This window comes from Haliotis cracherodii, unplaced genomic scaffold (genome assembly GCF_022045235.1).
Source record: "Haliotis cracherodii isolate W230 unplaced genomic scaffold, xgHalCrac1.p SCAF_12, whole genome shotgun sequence".
In the NCBI taxonomy this organism is placed as follows: domain Eukaryota; kingdom Metazoa; phylum Mollusca; class Gastropoda; order Lepetellida; family Haliotidae; genus Haliotis; species Haliotis cracherodii.
This window is the reverse complement of record NW_027266267.1, coordinates 22,865,007-22,888,183: the sequence shown is the minus strand read 5'-3', so window position 1 is coordinate 22,888,183 and position 23,177 is coordinate 22,865,007. Positions and strand designations below refer to the sequence as shown.

Here is a 23,177-nt window from a genome sequence, read left to right as displayed (position 1 = left end):
TAGTGAGAGTCACCAGCTGATCCTGTTTATATGACTGATATCTAGTAAGTGTCACCAGCTGATCCTGTTTATATGACTGCTATCTAGTTAGTGTCACTGGCTTATCCTGTTTTTATGACTGCTATCTAGAGAGAGTCACCAGCTGATCCTGTTCATATGACTGTTACCTAGTAAGTGTCACCAGCTGATCTTTTTCATATGACTGTTTTGAGGTCATGCCACACTGAATCATCACAAAACAGGACAAACAAATTTATGACTCCTTTTATAATTATCTGCGTTTATGTCTCGACTGTTCATGGTAATCTGATTTACACTAACGATTGTATCATGTCTTTTGACCAATTCAAAATGTATGTCAAAACCTGAACCTTAGCATCTGTTTCAATTCGCAAAAATATGCTGCGGTATGCACAAATCTTTATCAAAATCAATCACGTACAGCGTGGTATATATTACCACGTGGATGACGCACCTGGACGCGTGACAGGTATCTACTGGTCCACGAGAATTTTAAATGCCTATAATAACTCTTAAGGGTGAGGCGAAAAGTCAATCGGAATCAACATGACGATGTTTGTCAACGGTCTCTTCATTGTCCTCCTCGCTGTCCTTGCGCCATCACTGGGATCTCAGCCTGGACCAAATGAGCTCCCCGACAAGTTCGCTGGCATCTTGACTCAACTAGAAAATGCTAAGGCTGAATTCCAAAGTATCTTTGATGTTACAAACGAACAGTGTCCATGTCAGAGTAAGTAAATTACATTTGTAAAAGAATAGAACAACAACAGCATAAGTCATGGCCGAATTAATCAATCAGCATCCCAGTTGGCAAACGTTTCTACTGTCACTCGTTAACAGTCAGTCGTGATTAAGTTAGACTATTGCCTTTTGGAAATGGAAGTTTTGTTAAATCGGTTAGTTGCTCAATACTCCCTCCGTACGTGTAGCTGTATCCCTCACTCTTTCTTCCATTTATCTAAAGGGAAATATGTGCTTTCAATAGGCTACATCAGATTTTAAAAGTTTTGTTTTAAGGTTTCAATGGTCTTGTAACCATTGTTGTTGAATTCAGAATGGGCACTGAGGTTATATAGGTGATTATTACATGTTGTAAATATGAGTGGACTTCATTCATAAACTTACTACGTGTTACTTATATGCAAGTGTATATATATATCTGTTACGTGGAGGGCGTGGAGTTTGTTTCAAGACTAGCTGTTGTTCAGCTGTATCTGCAAAACCAGATTTATATTTTTAATGAAAGATGCGGGCCTAAATATGTTTTTTACAAAACAGAAAACGCTGCCTTGCTGGTAATATTCGAGATTGCCCTGATGCAACATGATCTTAGGTTGCAATTATTTCTTTGTTTTGCTGCTGTTCTGTATCATTGAGAGGTGGTCTGTATGACTTCAATTCACAAAATATATGTAATCTAAGATTTCAAAGACAGTTAAATGATACATTGAATACTTTAATCTCAAGCATAATGTGCTGAAACCAAAGATCGGGACTGGGAAATATTTCTTAAGTTTTTACAATAACAGTTAGAGTAGCTCTATTATTTAATTTCACGTTTTTGAGAAAATGATGATTTTATCAATTCAATGCAATTATATTGATATCATATCCCCATGAGCAATGCCTTTTTTCTCGGCGGTTTCATGCATACATATGGAATATTTCAAAACCAACTATTTTAGACTACTACCTATGTCCGAATGATGGAAAAATATTTGGGCATCGGATATCTCCACAATGTTGATAATGAACATAAAAACTTTTCCTTTGCTCTGCAGAACGTTGTTTATGATATAATCGGAATTGTAGAGATTTCTTAGTATTATCGAAATGATTTTAATTTAATTATACTGAATTTTGCCCTTTTCTGTCATATTCGATCACATTTTTTCCACTTTATTGAAAATGATTGATATTGTGCTGTAAGATGATTATAGAATCTTAGAAATGGATAACATCATAAGAAAACCAAGCACTCGTAAAAACGATAATTTGCATTCCTTGCTCTTTTTCAAAGTGCTTGGTCGTTTTCTCCGAGTGCTTGGACGTCTGGAAACTGTTGTGCTGTTTCATATACATACTTGACAAATATCAATCACATTTCTATCATTTTGAACATCTTAGTTGTTTCATTGATAGGCGTCCCGTGAAGATATGGGTTAGAATAGGTCTTCAGCAACTCATTCTTGCCGTAAAAGGCGACTATGCTTATCGTAAGAGGCGACAAACGGGATCGGGTGGTCAGGATCGTTGACACGGTTGATGCTGAGCGCGGCGTTCAACAACATGAAGTGAAACGAAACTACCACAAACAAACCAACACCTAAAAACACCAATACCTCCGGGGCGTAAAACAGCAAACCGACCAAATCATTGGTAGGTCTTGGCTGGTTTTGTGACTTTTTGTCAGGAAACCATAATATATTATAACAAACATTGCAGACTGTGGAGTAAACAAACGTCTTCCGTTCATTTTCTCATTAATCATAATTTGTCCATGATCTCTGGTGCAACGATTGCGTATGTCAATTCTCCAATTGTTGGTATAAGGGACACATGTGTTATAATCTCACTCGATACTCTTTTCTCCATACTTCATATCATTTCATGAACATTTGATAGGTTGGATAAACATTGTCTAAACATCACTCTCTAGGAGATTTATAGAACCAATATGGCATTGCACATAAGAGAATCACTGGGCCCCTTACAGAGAACGTGATGACATCTTACTTATTGAAAGCTGAAAGGTTTGCAATTGCAGATGTTTCTATATTTACAGGCGTGTTTAAGCACGGAAGTTCCATGTACGGCTGATGACAGCATTATCTTTTTCGTCAATAAACAGCGACAAACACAAAGTGTTGGTTTATAGTAGATAATGACAGTTACTGCATATTTCTGTTTTAGCTCCAGGGGATTGCTTTGAAAGTGATCTCGAAGCCCTCAACAGCACACTTTGCGATCTTATCAACAATCTCACAGCATTGATCGGGGATCAATCAACGGACTGTCCTGCACGTAAGTAGAGAAGCGAACTAAAGGTAAAATCGCAGAAAGTGTACATTTGAAACGCCTTCTTGTTGACAAAAGATATCAGATGATAATACTTTTGAGCTGACAGTCATCAGACCTTTTGATCTGACAAAACCAGTATACCACAGAATGATTGTTCTCCCCGTAGGTAGAGAAGGAAACTCAAAGAGATCGTGCATCTGAACCCTCCTGTTGTTGTCAAAGGAGACAATATTGCCATGTGAAATAACACAAAATACTTTTGAGCTGGCAGTGCTCAGAGTACTAGAGAAAAACAAAGTCCAAACTCAGACACATTATATTTTGGTGATTTAGTCATAAATCCTTTTCACCACGTGATTCTGTACGCGTGTACTACTTGTACCTCTGGAAAACTGGTATGACATATATTAGGATATTTTTCACTTTTGTAATTGTAGAACTTTAGGAAATCGTATGGTCTTTCATGAACTATAATGCATATGTACATACGTTCTCTTCTGATGGTTGGTTACTGGTAACAACATAACATGGTACAAAAAATGTATCATTTGTCATTTGTTCTTCGAAAACATTTTATTGATGCTTCCCCCCGGCCCTTTCCCCAGATGAGTCTCAAATTGTTGTCTTTCATCAGAAACAAGCCTTGATTACATATTGATTATTTATCTGGGATACCATAATAACTATTGCAAAACATATGGTAAGGCTCTGCAGGAAAAAAGTAACTCAAAATATACTAAATATTACTGGAAAAAGTAAGAATACATTTGTGTATTACCAGACCAATTATTCTTTTCATTTATGAACAAACGATCTGCTATGATGTTTTACAGTCGAGGGATGCGCTGCCCTAGTTTCTGGATTCGTTTCATCTGAAATTGCTGTGGTTGACCCAGTTGGAACCATCCTGCCAAATATAGAAGCGAATCGTACTGTCGGGCCTCTTACAGTTGTTGGAACCAATGACAGCGATTACTCCATCTATTACGTCAGCAATGGGGCAGAATTAACGTTTAATCAACTGTCCCTTCCCAGTGAGGAAAACACTGTAGAATATAGTAAGTCATTCGACCATCAATACCTGCTTCTTGCCAATCGAACTAATATACACATCAATCTAACACTAATATGTTCACATCATTTTGATTTTGGTTGGTTCAAACTTCGTGTTATAAAACGGATAGTCTGTGATCTAGGTGAACATTTCGTGGTATCATCACTTTTTGATATCGATTGACAAACACAAACTAATGATGTAATCGGAACAGTACAATGGACTTTGCTTTAGCACAGATTGCTTGTACGGGGCATGGGTGGCCCAGTTGTGTAAGTGGCCGCAATATGCTGTGCAGAGTTGCGTCCCTTGGATAAGCCAGAGACTTATGATTGCAGTTCGAATCCTGGTTCCAGGTTTATCAGCATCATATCCATGCTCCTGGGTTTCACCGAAGTGGTAAACGTCTGAGACCTGCATCACTTCCGACATTCCTCCCATATTAAGCTGACACGCCGTGATATATAACTGGAATACTGTTCAAAGAGGCGTTAAACCCAACTCTCTCACTCACTCACGGATTGCTTATGATTATGAAAAGGGTTTATCACTTGTATCTACATGTAAGAACAATCCTATAAGAAGCAGTATAATCACCAGATAAATGACTGATATTGACAAAATGCTTACAGATTATATTGGATTCTTTGCTTTGTCATAATTATGTTTGTCTCTGCCCTGTCTAGCTTTATCTACGCCTGGAGCAAGAGGGAAAGGCATTGCTTTTCTTGATGATAAAATATTCGCTGCCATTGAGAATTTTCTTGGATCGTCCAGTGCCATTGTGTCGATTTCTGCTGGAAATGCGGTGCTTCTTTTAATTACACCCTGTCCTGGAACTGTCAGAAGTTATGATGGGTTGGTATAATAGATCTGTGTATGTTACAAACTACACCTAGTGAATGAGAAGTTTAATATATCTCAGGCATAAATTGACGAGAAAAATTCGACAGAAGTACACAATCAGCAAAGTATTATCTATTCTAGAGTAAAATCTACTAGCCTCACATGAGCCAAACAGCCAAAGCGGCTATCTACGCGTTCAACCTCGCTTACAGCCGAAGCCAGGTTACTTTTTACTTCTTTCATGGATTGATTTATTTCCCTTGAAAAACTATGTGAGATAGGTTAGACTTCAGTGATTTGTCTTTTAAAAAATCATAGCATATCACTAGTAACCAATTCTATGATTGGCATGTGGATCTCTCTACCATATCACCAGTAACTACTTGTGTTGTTCAATGTCTTTAAAGAGCGCACAAAGCCATAAACGTGGGAAATGTACAGTTCACGTTGGACAACATACCCAGGTTCTGACCTGGACACCAAATAAATTGTTCCTTGATGTTTCAAATTGAAAACGTTCAAAGTGATTCATACGATTGTTGGACAAATAAGCACTAAGGAATTGACACAACGCCATAGTGATATTTCATTAATTAACTTCTTTCTTCCGTTAAAGGCGAGTGTATTTCAGCAATTGCAAAGAAATTCAAAGCATCAACTCAACAGGTGTCACCGATTTGGAAACCAAATTGAAGTTTTCAATGAACATACGTTCGTTTGATGTCATTGACCAAGGTATGTATCATACAGCATATAGCTTAACATTGAGAATCAGGACCTCACTGAAGTTTGCAAACAGAAATTTGCCTTTTTGTAAAACATGAGTTTAAATGTGCAATCAATCCATATGCATTTGTCAATCCAAAACCTAGACAATACCTCCGACCCGTTTCCAAAGTTGACAATAACTTCATAACTTTCTATTGGATTACAGTAGACTCAGTTTCTGATGACATAAAACCAGACCAATGCTGTAGTTATTTAATACATATATGCCTGAACTAACTGGGATAAGTTGACAAAATGCTCCATGTTATTCTTTGTAATAAAGCTGTCATTAACACACGGCTTGACACATTTCCTTCAAAAGATAACACAGTGTTTTGTGATGATACTGGTGCGTTATGGGCCTACAATGATGCCACCGCATGTTTCAAGCTGCTGGACTGTAATGTACAATGTAGGGACGTCAAGGTCAACCGCTGTTCATCGCTTGTCTACGTGGCCTCCAGTTCTGTCAGGTAAGCAAGGCAACCTTTACCTGGCGGTTTCATTGGCTCTTAAACACCATCCACAATTAGTACCATGTATTGCCACTAAAACCCCGATATGTTAGATCCTGATATCTATATGTTTGATTGATGTAAATTATTGCCTCGCATGTTGCACCATTAGTTGGGTATAGGATGTATCATGATGAGCACTGGTGTACAGTGAGCATTTTAATAAAGTCTGATGTTCACTTCAAACTTCAAATACTCTAAAATCAGTCAACATGTAGAGCGTCGCTCATTCAACTTTGAAAGCTTAATATAACTTCAATGTATCAAATTATGTATGTCTATTAACACATCTATTATTCGTGACAGTTGACACCATGTGTATTAGAGTATTGTGTACGTACCACGTATTGTGTATTGCATGGGCTGCCAAGTCCACGTTCTGCGATACGTTCTTGTAACTGAACAACCTGAATGATATGGAATTCACTTATGAAAATGAAATTGTTTGTCGTTCCTATAATTTGAAACATTGTGAGACATTTTGGGAAAATGATTTTCGTTTGAAAATGTTACTTAAATTTAAGGTATCAATTTCCTTGGTTGCAAAATTCAAACTCAAGTACATACGGTCATCATCTAATTTAGTCGAGTCTGTTTCTGGTTTGTCTTGACAAACAAATTTATAATTCGTGACAACTGACACCATTAGTATCAGAACATTGTGTAAGTAACGCGCTATGTGCATCGAATTGACTGGATCATTATTATGGTTCGTATAGGGATACTCAGTGAGTGCCAAAACTCGTTTTGTAAAACAGTCCTCATTTGTTCTTGGCTGGGAAACGATAAACAAAGATTGTAACGAGCAGAGGTTTGATCTTTCAGCCATCTAAGCATTTTCAACTCCACATCCTACGAGAATGAAGGAACTTTGACTTTTACCACTTCCACGGCCTCTGCCGAACTGAGGCTCGAGTTCGAACCATCCTGGTACGTTAAATCATAACAGCAACATCAATGCACATAACATGTAGCCCGGGAATTCATTGACCGATCTAACAGCATCATTTGGATAACAAAATCATTTAAGTATTACAGTTACATATACCATATGTTATGTTAACCAAGCATTGATTCTCACTTTGAAGGTTATCCCAATAAATATCGTTTTTTATCTACAATATTTGATCCCTTGCCAAAGAAGTGCAGTTGGATACAGTCATATATATATATATATATATATATATTTATATATATATATATATATATATATATATATATCCCAGATGGACGTTGATGCTATACCGGATATTTCTCTTTTGACCTAACAAGTCCGTCTGTGGGTCCACAACGTTTATTCGTGATCTTACTTTGTCATCTAGCTACAGTAGTATGGCCAGGCAGGATCTCTGAGGCGTAAGAGGGCCAGCCTACCTAGCCGCTGTCCGAGGGTCAAGTCTTGACTCACAGAAAGCGTACTATCTTTACCCCTCGCTGTCAGACTGCCATATATCGTGTTTCATTACATATATGGTCAGCCTGCAGTATCCCAAACCTCATCCACAAAGTAAAGCTTCAGTGGCCACCCGGCCATTCTCTGGCATTAATTACAACCCGCTGTCCCGCACATGACTCTGTGCTGCTGGCCATGGTGAGGATATCCCAGCTTCTGTTATAATATGTATTGGCAGCACTTTGAATATTTAAATAGATATTATCAACCAACTTACTTATTGAGGGAATACATGAAACGTATATAGACTCCCCGTTAAAATATATAGGCCATTTCTGTAAAGAAGGACGTGTCCCACGTCCTTATAAGGAATTGGGAATGAGGTACGGTGGACTATCAATCAATCGTGTTGTCAAAAGAGAAATATCCGGTAGAGCATCAACGTCTACCTGGGGTATATATTTGTATTAAGAGGTGATTGTAACAATAAATAACATTACAATGATTATATATTTTGTATATTACAGCCCCTGATAAGCAGAATGGGTAAGTTCTTATCTTAAAAATTAGAAATGTGTCACAGTTTCATGTCACTGAAAAGCAGAAGAACTTTATCAGTTATTTCTTGTTTTATAAAAGTATCCACAATCATACAAACAGGAGTGAGTGAGTGAGTTGGGTAGAATGCTGCTTTTAACATTATTCCAGTTATATCCAAGCGTGTCTGCTTCATTTGGAAGGAAAGCCCGAAGTGATGTAGGCGTCAGACGTTTATCACTTCGGTGAAACCGACAAGCACGGACATGGTGCTGACAAACCAAGATGCATAATCATGGCGAACCAGGATTAGAACCAAAATCAGGTTTCTGGTGTGCCCAAGGGACGCAACTCTGCACAGCAATTAGCCGCGCCTTAGGCTACTGGGCCACATGTACCCCCAATACATACAGGGAGGAACATGATAGTTATGTTCTTGCCTCTACTCTTGTCTTAATCATATACTTCTCATTTCAGAGAGACCGACCGCTGCTGTCTTGGAAAGCAATAAAATGTGTAGAAGGCATTGAGACAAATCTGTATTCAATAAACCTTTTGAACACGATTCACATCTTTAGTGTTATACTTTTGATTACAAAATTATCACCTTGGCAGCTAATTTAGCAACGTGAAAACGTCAGGTTATCTCAAAGTGCATGGTGTCCTTGATGGAACATAAGTCACAACCCTTTGATCAGTTGTGCATCGATGACAGTTGAGACCATATATCACTGTATGAACTGTCTGAACTGTATGAACTGGACCAGACAATCCAGTGATTGACATCATAAGCATCTGTCTACACAATTGGGATACGATGGCATGCATCAACCAAGTTAGCGAGTTAGCATCTGCTTCCGCTGCTAAAATAGAACAGTTATCTGGAAATCGGGATGCGATTGTCCTGGATCCAATGACAGTTGCGCTGGCAACAATGCCACCATCCTTGGATCCATCTGTAAATACAGATTTGCAAGTGTCATATGTGCTTCATAATTCATTATATTGTTGTTGATAGTATTTTGTTTTGTGTCAGATTTCATTAGTTTCGTTAATGTTAGGTCCACCTCTGTATGTACTAACTGCCATGGTGGAGAAGAGAGAAGCTGATGGGGGCTATATTATCAAGATATGTTTTAGCAGCAGAAATATCTGCTTGTAGTCTTATCCCAAATGGTGAAATAAGAGACGATTTTGTTTTGTAGAGATTACCATGAAGGGGATTAAAAACACAGTCATATGCTGGATTGGAATCATTAGAACGTAATTTCGAGATATATTGTAGAGCTAATTTAATGCAACGGTGTTTAAGGGACGGTGCCACATACAAACTATGAACAAGCGAAGTTCAGAAGGCTCCAAGGTATAGTATCAAGTAATTTTTAATTGCTCTTATAAGCCAAAACCATAGGTGATGGAGCCATAATCAAGTTTAGAGCGGATAAGTATTACATATAGTTGGAGGAGGTCTTTTTTATCCCCTCTCCACAAAGAACGGGAGACAACTTTCAATAAATCTAGGGCCTTCAAGCATTATTTCTTTAAGTATTTAATGTAGGGCCGAAAAGTCAAATGATGATCGAAATTAGACCTAAGAATTTGGATTCCTTTACAACTATATTGGGAGTGTTACCTAAAATTAATTCTGGATCTTTGTGGGGTTTATATTTTCTGCAAAAATGTACACAGTCTGTTTTAGATTTGAAAATTTAAAACCATTTTCTGGATTATATTTGAATAAAGGAGCAGTATGCATGTTTTTGCCACGACAAGAAATATTAAAATCATCCCCAAAGAGCGATCCATCTATCGAATCATTTAAAACTTTAGACAAACCATTTTTTTAATACTAAACAATGTGACAGACAAGATACTGCCTTGTGGGACACCCTGATCAGACAGGGTAGAACCCATCCACTGCCTGCCAGTTAAAAATTCGGATATAAAGCTGGAAAAAAATATTTTTGGTTCTCAGGCACCGCCGCATCATCATAAAGTCCGCCGCACGTTTCGTTTTATTTCCACTTTCCAAAATGAAATCCTTGAATATTCTGCGTCTCGAACACACGACCTCAACTGTGAAATGCTACAATACTTAAAAACAATGCGATCGAATATAACGTGCAGTTACTTCCCTTTTCATGCGCACTGCTTTCCTGGGCATCTTGTGTGTTATGGTCATGGCGGCAAAAGGAGTTTGTGCGCTTGTTTTGCTGTTTGCAAATTTGGTCAATGAAAACATTAAATTTGCAATACAACATCACTAGACATGATGATGGTATTCAAAAACAAATTCATTGGTTTGTGTGTACTGTTTGTGAGGGACAATGTTTCATACGCACAAGGTTATTTGTCTTGTAAAATAAGCTGGAAATCGATGCTTATTTATATACACCGTCTATAAAGCGAATCGGAATGAAGCAGATACAAAATCCCTACATTTGCTGTCAAAATGTGTTTGTCTTCCGTAGAAAAAAAATTACATTGTAGCCCTTCAGCGAATTTAGGAAAACGGAACAGATTATAACAATTAAACTAGCAGAGCTGCAACTAACATGATATTGGAATAAATTATTCCTGATAAAAAAATAGTTTCAGATACAATTCTTCCGCTCATTGTATCAAAATTCTTTAAAGTTATATTATTGGGTAGATCCAATTTTTGACCAAATCACCGGTAGATACAAACGTGTGCACAGCTGATTGCTGTTTCCGACTCAGTTTAAGAGATATGACGCACGGTAATCTAAATCTCTATATATAAAACATTATCTTTAGTGATGTTTTATCTCAAATTTCAAATTTGTATTAAATTTGAAATTTGAGATAACACATCACTAAACTATATGTTGACATATAATAGTCAAACTACAACAAATATGACTTTCAGTGATTCAATGAATGGCATTTATGATATAAAGATCTATTCTCTATACACTAAAGTTCGTTTCAAGGCATAAATAGCGGTAATATGACCGTGGTTGCTGTAAATAACGGTGAGTTGTTCGATCTTCCGATCACTTCACATACGATTTCGCCAAAACGAATTGATAACCCGGTCAGCGGTCTCAAATAATAGTGAGTGAGTGAGTTTGGTTTTACGCCACTTTTAGCAATATTCCAGCAATATCACGGCGGGGGACACCAGAAATGGGCTTCACACATTGTACCCATGTCGGGAATCGAACCCGGGTCCTCGGTATGACGAGCGAACGCTTTAACCACTAGGCTACCCGACCGCCCCTTCTAAAATAGTAACTAAAATCAATGCCTCGTGGAACAGGTAGTAACAGACTTGATAAATCTGTCATCATGAGAAATCTATCTGTGGCTAAACGAGAACAGGAGGATCAGAACATGCTCTATAATCACGTAAACCAGGTGTTTCGCGATGCGGGTTGAAGTTAAATGACGTCAGAACGGTGACCGCCGTTAGAAAAAAAGCTCAGACGATAAACCGGGTCTTGTAGTTATTGAACTCGAATCAGTTGAGAAAAAGGTTACATTGCCAAAATCAAAAAAGGAGTTGAAGAACAGCAAAAACTTTTCACGCGTGTTTATTGATCAAGCTCTATCACAAGAAGAATTAGAATCCGGAGCAAATATCCAGACATTACTCAAAGAGGTCAGTAAAACTTACATGTATCGGTTTCGCGGAAAGAGATTATTGGCTGCAAAAAAATGAGGAATAGGACTTCTTACGGCTTGGATTCTGGAATTCTGGTGTTTGGGGTAAGAGGGATTCTGAAAACTGTAAATTTAAAGAGTCAGTCGTAAAATCTTACAACTGTGACGTTTTGGGTGTTTGTGAAACTCTGTTATTAACTTGGAGGGATACTCATGGTATGGACACACAGATATAAACGAACTAAAAGGGGATCCGGTGGTGTAGGGGCTTTTGTAAAGAACAGTTTGCTAGAAACATATAACGTTTATGTTATTGATAACAGTAAAGTGGTTGAACCCTGACTTCAACATCCTGCTATGTGAGTGTTATTTGCCACCAGCCTGCTCGTCACGTGCTGATGATGGCGAACAGTTTTTCACAACTTTTTTAAAACAGCTATATATGTACCAGAATGAAGGTCTTCTATGTATATGAGGAGACTTCAGCTCAAGCATGGGGGGTGAAAGTGATTATAGTCAGGGAGCTGACGAAATACCGGATAGGAAGGCAATCGATTAGGTTAAAAATGCCTATGGGGATTAATTGATTAAATTCCTAGTCAACGGGAGTATGTGTGTTTTCAACAGCAGAGTCGGGCATCAGGACTTTACATATATCAAGAATGGGCATTCTGTCGTGGACTATGTCAACACATCTCATGAAGATCTCGACTGCTTCACAGATTTTAATGTGGTGAGAATGTCATCTTTAATTAATGGCAGCAACATTTCCGACAGGTTCTCTGTCCACTCCCTCCTCCCTCCTCCCTCCTTACCTGGCAGATCCGTGCCCCTACTGAGATCTCTGACAATACCCAGGTCTCCCCGCCGGACAACGATGCCTCTTTCTCAAAAAGGTACATACAAAATAAGATCACTAATACTTTTTTAAATGATAATAAATCTGTTGATAACATAGTTTTTTTTGCTCAAACCGAAGTACTCACGAATATATTTATTCATTATATTCAGTTGTTAATAACCGTACACAATCAAGACAGGGTGAGTGAGTGAGTGAGTATGGTTTTACGCCGCTTTTAGCAATATTCCAGCAATATCACGGCGGGAGACACCAGAAATGGGCTTCACACATTGTACCAATGTCGGGAATCGAACCCGTGTCTTCGGCGTGACGAGCGAACGCTTTAACCACTAGGCTACCCGACCGCCCCTTGTTTCATTGATATTATGAAGTGCTTTGATAGTCCCTGTGGTATTTATTGAAACTTTTAGGCATTAGTGACAGGTTCCTTCATGCTGTTCAACCCATGTATAATAACACACAGTCTTGTGTAAGAGTGAATGATCTCCATACTGATGTATTTTCTGCATATTCCGGTGTGCGACAAGGTTGTGTAATGTCGCCAACACTTTTTTCGGTTTACATTGATGATCTAGGAAAATGAAATGAATAGTTTACGTTGTGGTATCAACGTTGGTGATGTTATGCTTAGCCTTTTGTTATATGCCGATGATATAGGCTTAATAGCGCCCGATGGCCAATGTTTACAGCGTATGCTTGAATGTTTGGCAAATTGGTGCTCGACATGGGAATTAAAAGTTAATCAGAAAAACACTAAAGTTGTTCATTTCCGTCAAGCTTCATGTTCAAGATCAGATTATACATTGTATTTTGATGATGATGTCATTGATTTTCAGAACCTTATAAATATCTTGGATTGTGGTTTCTTGAACACCTGAATCTTAATTTTACAGTTCATGAACCAGAAAAATCAGCAAGTCTTTTTATTTGAACACAGTAGACTCAGTTTCAGATGACATGAAACCAGACCAATGCTCTAGTTATTTAATACATATATATGCCTTAACTAACGTAAGATAAGTTGACAAAATGCTCCATGTTATTCTTTGTAATATGGCTGTCATTAACACACGGCTTGACACATTTCCTTCAAAAGTTAACACAGTGTTTTGTGATGATACTGGTGCGTTATGGATCTACAACGATGCCACCGCATGTTTCAAGCTGCTGGACTGTAATGGACAATGTAGGGACGTCAAGGTCAACCGCTGTTCATCGCTTGTCTACGTGGCTTCCAGTTGTGTAAGGTAAGCAAGGCAACCTTTACCTGGCGGTTTCATTTGCTCTTAAACACCGTCAACAATAAGTACCATATATTGTCACTAAAACCCTGATATGTTAGATCCTGATATCTATATGTTTGATTGATGTAAATTATTGCCTCGTTTGTTGCACCATTAATTCGGTATTAGATGTGCCATGATGCACACTGGTATACAGTGACCATTGTAATGAAGACCAATGTTCACGTCAACCTTCATATATACCAAAAATTAGTCAACATACTAAGCGTTGCTAATTCAACTTCAATATATCAAATTATCTATATCTTAACAACACATCTATTATTCGTGACAGTTGACACCATGAGTATTAGAGTATTGTGTACGTACCACGTATTGTGTATTGCATGGGCTGCCAAGTCCACGTTCTGCAATACGTTCTTGTAACTGAACAACGTGAATAAAATGGTATTAGTGTAGGAAAATGAAATTGTTGGTCGTTCCTGAAATGTGAAAGATTGTGAGACATTTTGGGAAAATGATTTTCGTCTGAAAATGTTACTAACATTTAAGGTATCAATTTCCTTGTTTGCAATTTCAATTTCAAGTACATGCGGTCATTGTCTCGTTTAGTCGAGTCTGTTTCTGGTGTGGGTTTCAAAAGTCAATAAACAGCAGATTCAGCATTCACTCACACACTGCTTTATTCTGTGATCCAAACAGTCAATGTTCAACGTATACCATACGAAGCAGGTTCAAGCTGAAACCATACAAAACAACAAACGTACTTGCATATCCTTATGTCCGAAACACATCTAGCTTGTCACAATACAAACTCACTCCGTAATAATCCAAAAAATATGGAAAATACGGTAATAACAAGCACACGTCACAACACGGTGGTAACTCTCAAATAATTCTGGCTTTAAACGAACATTATATTAAATCACACCCCTTTCATAAATAAAATATCAAGCATGCATTTGCAATGTTTTACTTACAAATTTCGTGGCAGAATCATAGCGTTGACAACAGCTGTACATCAGGTTATCATTCACAGCGATGCACACTTTCAAATATATATAATAATTGAGATCGAAAAAGCTATTAAATGGAGAAAATTACCACAAGGTTTTTATTATATCAGTGATGTCAAACCAACCAAATACGGTTATCAATTGTTTCTTATCAATTTACAAGAAGAGTGTAGTTATTTAGTCTGGTCTCCTAGTAAAATGAACGAAGAACTTACTAAAAATGTTGAATTTCGCTTTATTGATAAAAATAATGAAGAATATTTTTATTACCATTTAGGCTCATCTAAAGCAATGATTGGCCCCAGGTATTGGTGAGCTAGAGCCAATTGAACTTAATCTCATGACTATCGTTGAATCGCATAGTCATTTTGGCATAAAAATGCCACTTGTAGTAGCAGTATAGGTATTTAAATCCAGCTCCAGTGGAGTTGCGGCAGAACCCCTATTACCTATACTACTCGCCACCCCGCATGTTTTTCCTCTTATACCATCCACCCGCAGTTACCACCCCTGTCCAAGCCAAGCCATTCAACCGCATACCGCTAAATAAAGAAGAGTGACTTTGTGTCATATACATTCCGGCCCCTTAAATGCGCAGAGAAACTACATGTTAATCGTCCATTTAATAAATTAGAACACAATGAATCTTTCACAAAACAGTTTCGGAACACAAATACTGGAGTAAACACTGTGACAGCTCAGAAACAAACACATCCTTTCCAGTGGTCGGGTTTAGCGTTTCTGAAGATCGATATCATTTGACCTAAAAAGCATTCAGTCGAAGTGGATTCCAGTATGTGTATGAACATCATTTCAACAACTGTGATTGGTTCGTTAGAGGTGATGAAGATACTTACCTCATCATGGAAAACCTTTGTAAGTTCCTGGCCGATTACGATACAAACAAGCCCATATATTTTGGCTGTCGTCAAACAAGGATTCGTGAGTGGCGGAGCTGGAATGGTCGTCAGCAAAGAGGCCATGAGTAGGTTTGGTCTACGGGGACATGACCCCAATATATGTCGTCAAACTGGCAATGCGGACGATGCTGTTTTTGGCAAGTGTATGCAGTCCCTTGGAGTGCCCATTGGCAACTCTACTGAGTGAGTGAGTTGGGTTTAACGCCGCTTTTAACAGTATTCCAGTTATATCACGGCGTGTTAGCTTAATGTGGGAGGAAAGGCCGAAGTGATGCAGGTAGGTCTACGACGTTTACCACTTCGGTGAAACCCACGAGGACGGGTATGGTGCTGACAAACCTAGAAACATAATCGGGGCGAACCGGGATTCGAACCACAATCATAGGTTTCTGGCGTGCCCAAGGGACGCAACTCTGCACAGCGAATCGCGGCGCTTTAGACGACTGGGCCACCCGTGCCCCCGGCAACTTTACTGATTCCAAAAGAAAGGAGTCGCTTCCACTGTTTCCTACCGACGAATCATATTACTGGGTGGTATCCAGATAGGTACAGCGAATATGACGCAGTTGGAGCTAAAACGGTAGTGATTGAGTTAATCACGATACCCGTCACAAACACATGCAAAGCCAAGTCCAATAACCACAGGATCATATGGTATACTGTAAACTGCGTTCATAACGAACACGCTTAAAACGAACTGACCGATATATTTTTTTAGTACCGGCCATTTGTTGTATGTATGCTGCATATACGCTTATAACGAACGACGGTTGTTACGAATTAACATCAGTGGTCCTTGTGAGTTCGATATACCCGTTGTTTACTGTACGTCAAAATAAGGAATTAGTTTTGGTCATTGTTGTGCCAAACAGCCATCCATGGTGTCAACTTTAGGGGATGATGCTCTGCCACTGTTTAGAATGAGTGAGTGAGTGAGTAACGCGGCGTATAACAGTTTTCAAATTCTATCATAGCGGGTCTGCATAATGTGGGAGGGAAGCCCGAAGTCATGAAGGAATCAGACGTTTACCACTTTGGTAAAACGCTCGAGTACGGTATGGTGCTAACAAACCTTCAAACATGATCGGGGCGAACTTGCATTAAAATATTCCAACCCACGTTTATAGGTTTCTGGCGTGTCCAAGGGACGCAAATTTGCAGAGCGAATAGACGATGCCGACAGTAATGTAAGCGCATCGAAGATGATCCAAGACCTTCAACTACCATCACTCAGGACAATCCGTGTTAGAATAGGTCTTCAGCAACCCATGCTTGCCGTGAAAGACGACTATGCTTGTCGTAAGAGGCGACTAACGGGATCGGGTGGTCAGGCTCACTGACTTGGTTGATGCATGTAATCGATCCCCAATTGTGTGGATCGATGTACATGATTTCAATCACTGTATTGTCTGGTCCAGACTCGATTATTTACAGACCGCCGTCATATAGCTGGAATATTGCTGAGCGCGGCGTAAAACAAACAAACCAACCAACCAATCCTAAGTACGTTTAGGCCTAACCTTCAATAAGATGGTAAATAACTCCTCCTCCAAATAAACTGATAGATCCTCTCTCTTCTACCTTGCCACGTTTCAAATAAAAAAATGTTGCATTTGTCGAGTCCAAAGGACATGTCAATATCATTAGAAAATTACTCGACAACGGAATCTGTTTTTTCGTGTAGATCCTCCATTGGCAATAAGTTCAAGGTCATCCATGTAACGGAGGTTATTATTATGGTTTTTGTTGTTTCAGGGCATCAGAACCATGAGTGACCACCCAATCTCATTCCATCACGTTAGTGGCGGACATCAGTTGGAGTTGGAGCATCTGATCTACCACACCAATGCACAATGCACATGTAGTTGATGCCAACATGAAATAACTGTTGCATTTTCTTCATCCTTGAAAATGCTGCTGCAAATAGAACTGTAGCATCAGACTTGCATTTAATTAATGTGTATAATAATATGTAACAGCATTTCAGTTATATCAGTCTCAGGGGCACCAGGGCCCATGCTCGTATGAGTGAGTGAGCGAGCGAGTTAGGTTCAACGCCGCTTTTAACAGTATTCCAGTTATATCACGGCGTGTCAGTTTAATGTGGGAGGAAAGCCCAAAGTGATGCGGGTCTCAGACGTTTACCACTTCGGTGAAACCCACGATGACGGGTATGGTGCAATCAAACTGTACATAATAATCGTTTAAATATCCGCTCACTCCAAACAGTGAACAAGATGCCCCAGTAAAATCTCAATTCCCACACGAAGTTTATATTCATGTGTTTTTGTCCGAAACTCTACCACTCTGGTATTATTAGACAAGTTCGAGGACATTAAAAAACAGCTTACGCCAGGAGGTGTCTTGTGGTTTTTGTTTTTTTTAAATTCTACCACGCTGGTATTAGTATTAGAGACAGTACGTGGTTCTAAATGTTGAAAACATCTAGTGTGTCGTTAATCCATAAATATTTAAATTGACACCCTTTATACTACTTTTCCGTTCCAAGCGACATCGACCGGTTAAGACATTCGCTGATTAACAGATTAATCTCTTGGAATGGTATGTCCTGTATGTATCTTCAGCTGCCCAATATCCAAAATAGCTCATTTGACGAAAAAATGAAAATTATTAAAATGTATGCGAAGCGAACGTAAAATATATCGGTTTAACTGACCTTCACTTCCTATTCAAAATTACAAGAATACAAAGAAGTTGATATAAATTTCAGTACCAAGTATGTGCACGAGTTCTAGCATCATGAGTGATATGTAAAGGCGTGTATGTGAATAGTTGAGGAATACAAAATTGATGGATAAGGTTTCGCGAATAGCGAACTACGGATATAACGAAAACATGTCAACAAACCCTTGGAGTGCGTTACTACCAATTGTAGCGTATATATGAACATAGTCTTGTCTAAGTACTGCTTCGATTTTACTATCCCACATCTGCTGGTCACTAACAAATAGCAACGATTAACCAATTCACACTCCGGGTCAGAATACGTCTTCAGCAACCAATATTTAAAAGGCGACTATGCTTGTACACGTAGTAAAAGGCGACAAACGGGATCGGGTGGCCAGGCCCGCTGACTTGGTTGATGCATGTCATCGTATCCCAATTGCGAGGAACGATGCTCATGATTTCAATCACTGTATTGTCTGGTCCAGGCTCGATTATTTACAGACCGCCGTCATGTAGCTGGAATATTGCTGAGTGCGGCGTTAAATAACAAACCAACCAACCCAATCATAAGAGCTCCTACAAGGGGTAGAATTGTCATGATACTTCAGTCTATAGTTCTCGCCACTTAATAGAAGCACGAAATATCGCGATTATTACTCAACGAAGATAGATGCATGTCTGTAGATACTTATAGAAGTGGACCGCCTCCGTGGTCTAGTGGCAGAGCGTCATCCAAAAGACGTTAACAGATGGTACATGTTTTTACCCTGTCTGGCGCTCGGCATTAAGGGACTGGTCGGCTCGGAGTCAGTATACTGTGTCTGAGTGGGGTATTCATGTTAAACTGCGGCATGGTATCTCAGTGAGGTAGCACTCTAAACCGGCGTCAGTCCGGACTTGTACAAGCAGCCACACACATGCACGTCGTTATGTAAGTGCAATAATGCACACGACGTTAAATCCCATTTCACCTCACCTCATCTCGTAGAAGTGACAACAAGCCATTCTTGGGATAAGGTGTATTGCTTGCAGTAATGACAAACCTTACAAAGTGCCCTCTTCAAGAAAAATCCACTATTCTTGACATTTTGGGGGGTTTTGCCTTCAAGATAGCTTCGGCGTGTATTCGTGGGATTCGTGACAGATTCGTAGCCGATTCGTCGTAAAGCCACGAATTCACGAATTCACGAATCCTCGAATGAGTTAAGAATACCTACGAATGCCTACGAATCGATTACGATTCAATTACGATGCCTAAGATTGCATTACGAATTTGTTACGAATTAAGTACGATATTTTTTAATAGGGAGTTCGTGGCCAAAACTTTGAACAGCTCAAAACTTTTGCCACGAATTCCCAATAGCTCAAGAATTGTAAGAACTAACTACAAATATATGCGAATCAGTTAAGAATTTCACGAACTAATTACGATTCAACTACGAATCCTAAAATTTATCAAATCGTGGGATTCGTGGTCTGTATGGGATAGTAGCATTAAAATACAACATCGTCACACACATTTGTTTATCGCCGGAATGGCTTGTTTTCCCAGATCGCAGAGTGATCACACATGCACCTATTTTTGTTTATCAATAAACGTGACTATTTCAAGAGGCGGGGACAATGGCCACATTTAAGACTCGAATCTCAGGCGTTAGTCGAGTTTTCTTTGTTTGGCGTCAGGAATATTCCACCAATATGACCTCCCTTAGGAAATAATCAAGAGGGACCAGACACTCCAGTGATTGACATCATGAGCGTCGATACACGCAGTATTTGGGCACGATGACATTCATCTACCGAGTAAGTGAGCCGATCATTTTAGTCCCCTCCAACGACAAATATAGGTTTCTGGGGACTTATATTATTAACCAGAATCTTCACATGCACCTGGTGTGGTCACCCACTGACTGTTTTGTGTTGTTATTGTTGTTGTTGTTGTTGTTGTTGTTGTTGTTGTTGTTTAACGCCGCACTCAGCAATATTCCAGCTATTTGACGGCGGTATGTAAATAATCGAGTCTGGACCAGGACCAAATGATCTAGTGATTTACATCATGAACATCGATCCAAGCAATTGGAATCGATGACATGCATCAACCAAGTCAGCGAGCCTGACCACCCGATCCCGTTAGTCGCCTCTTACGACAAGCATAGTCACCTTTTACCGCAAGCATGGGTTGCTGAAGACCTATTCTACCCCGGAATCTTCATGGGCCGCTGCTGTCGCGTATTAGACCCAATTAATTGTATTGTCACTGTTAACCTAAACCTTTATGTTTCAATATAACTATTTAATTATTCATTGATCTCATGTGGTCATCTGCTGATTTGGAAATCGACCGCCTCCGTGGTCAAGTGTTGGAGCGTCCGCCCGAAGAGCGGAAGGTCCGGGGTTCGATCCCCGGCCGCGTCATACCAAAAGACGTTAAAAGATGGTACTTGTTCTTACTCTGTCTGGCACTCGGCATTAAGGGGCTAAAACAAGGACTTGTCGGCTCGGAGTCAGTATACTGTGTCTGAGTGGGGTAGTCATGTTAAACTGCGACATGGTATCTCAGTATGCTAGCAATATAAATCGGCATCAGTCCGGACCAGTACAAGCAGCCACACACACACACACGTGCATGCACGTCGCTATATAAGTGCAATAATCTTGGACGCGACGTTAAACCCAATTTCACCTCACCTCACCTCCATTTGGAAATCACTTCGTGGACATTACTTCTAATGTACAGTCTCACTAAAAAAGTGACTATTGCCACTACAATTATGGTATCATTGCGTTTATTTTAATCGGAGAAAATCCCTATCTAGAGAACAATCGAGTAAAATGATTGTATCATCGTAGATTGTTGTTCAATTTGCCTGATAATCCGATTCAGTTTAGTTGCTTCTAGTTCAGGGCCTACTTGCACAAAGCGATCTTAGCTCTAAGACTGTCGTAAGCTTATGTTAAATTATGGGAGTTTCGATCACCTTAGCGCTAGGATCGCTTTGTGCAAGTGGGCTCTGGGGTCCTATTCTAACCGTGTTGACACAGGATCCAAATGTACGATATCGTGTTTTTGGCACGACCTTTTTTCATAAATCCTGTGGAGGCTGCTAACTACAGCATCAAACAACAGACACCTGTCATAACTACACGTGTAATAATCCATACGCATAGGCGAAGGGAATGTTGGCATCTCACCAGCTAATGCGTTCCCTGGTCTGACATAGATGATGGCTTTAGCATTGAGACTATCTGACAGTGTGATGGATCCGTAAGGTAGAAAGGCTTCAATAATGCCATTATGACTGCAGTGGGCAGTGGTCAAACCTAACGGTACTTAATCATCTAATCAGACCACCATATGTTCGGCAGCGTTCAACGAACGAGGCAGCGAAATAACCCAGATCCCGAAAACAAGATGGCGGATGTGCAATATGGCGGATATCTCCAGCTCTCCGACACCTGGGGGAAGTTAACTCCTGGGGCGGTGTACGCCGCAGAGTTGCAGGGAGCTCACTGCCTGTCGAAACCCTAAACCAGATCCAGGCCAGGTGAAATGAAGCGATTCACGTCATGAAGCTTTGCTTCAGCAGGGTTACCAGTCTCCGCTCGTCTTTATTCCACTGCCTGCAATATAATACCCCGGCCTAAACTGGTACCCGTTGACTGTTGCGGAAAGAAAGTTACTCAGCTGAGCACACGGAATAACAACAGGGAACCAGTTAAAATTTGGGCAGCAATAGAGCAGTGATATCGATATTGCAGGATTTCCATGTGATCCTGCCGCATAACTTAGAGTTCGTATAATATGACTGTCGGTTTATTATTGTATATTACGTAAGAGAAATTAGGGATATACTTCGATTTAAAGATAACGCAAACAGGAATAGGTCGATCACAAATATAAGCAGGTTGTGTTGTAGCATAGAGGTTTTACTACACTAAATCAGAACCACTTGTGACTGTGCCATTTTCGTAGCCTTCAGGGCAGATCGAGAGACATCTGCAGGCTGTGATTGGATGATATTGTGTACGATTTTTATCGATTTTTATGTCTTTTAAATATACACCATCCAGTTATTAAAACTAACAATGTTTTTTCTCTATTTAGTACTGTTCAACATGCCTTTTCAACATGACTTAGGACCCGTGAAGATCCGGGGTAGAATAGGTCTTCAGCAACCCATGCTTGCCGTAAAAGGCGACTATGCTTGTCGTAAAAGGCTACTAACGGGATCGGGTGGTCAGGCTCGCTGTCTTGGTTGATACATGTCATTGTATCCCAATTGCGTGGATCGATGCTCATGATATCAATCACTGGATTGTCTGGTCCAAGATTATTGCACTTATATAGCGACGTGCATGCACGTGTGTGTGTGTGTGGCTGTTTATACTGGTCCGGACTGATGCCGATTTATAGTGCTAGCCCACTGAGATACCATGCCGCAGTTTTAACATGAATACCCCACTCAGACACAGTATACTGACTCCGAGCCGACCAGTCCTTGTTTTATCCCCTTAATGCCGAGCGCCAGACAGGGTAACAACAAGTACCATATTTTAACGTCCTTTGGTATGACGCAGTCGGGGATCGAACCCCTGACCTTCCGCTCTTCGGGCGGACGCTCTACCACTAGACCACGGAGGCGGTCATTCAGCAAACAGGACCAA

At 39.8% G+C, this 23,177-nt stretch overlaps 1 protein-coding gene across 1 annotated transcript; it reads left to right on the top strand.

Annotated features, from left to right (window-relative positions):
- Positions 1-567: 567 nt before the first annotated feature.
- LOC139457188 (uncharacterized) lies at positions 568-17,595 on the top strand. Its single transcript, XM_071238608.1, has 8 exons — positions 568-751; positions 2,935-3,045; positions 3,876-4,100; positions 4,783-4,954; positions 5,559-5,677; positions 6,033-6,183; positions 7,051-7,155; positions 17,580-17,595. Exons 1-8 carry the CDS (start codon positions 568-570, stop codon positions 17,593-17,595), a joined length of 1,083 nt encoding a protein of 360 aa, XP_071094709.1.
- The last annotated feature ends 5,582 nt before the right edge of the window (positions 17,596-23,177 follow it).

Coding starts and splice junctions, on each gene's coding strand:
- LOC139457188 (XM_071238608.1), top strand. CDS start 568: ATGACGATGTTTGTCAACGGTCTCTTCATTGTCCTCCTCGCTGTCCTT. Junction 752..2,934: donor CGAACAGTGTCCATGTCAGA/GTAAGTAAATTA, acceptor TTTCTGTTTTAG/CTCCAGGGGATTGCTTTGAA. Junction 3,046..3,875: donor ATCAACGGACTGTCCTGCAC/GTAAGTAGAGAA, acceptor GATGTTTTACAG/TCGAGGGATGCGCTGCCCTA.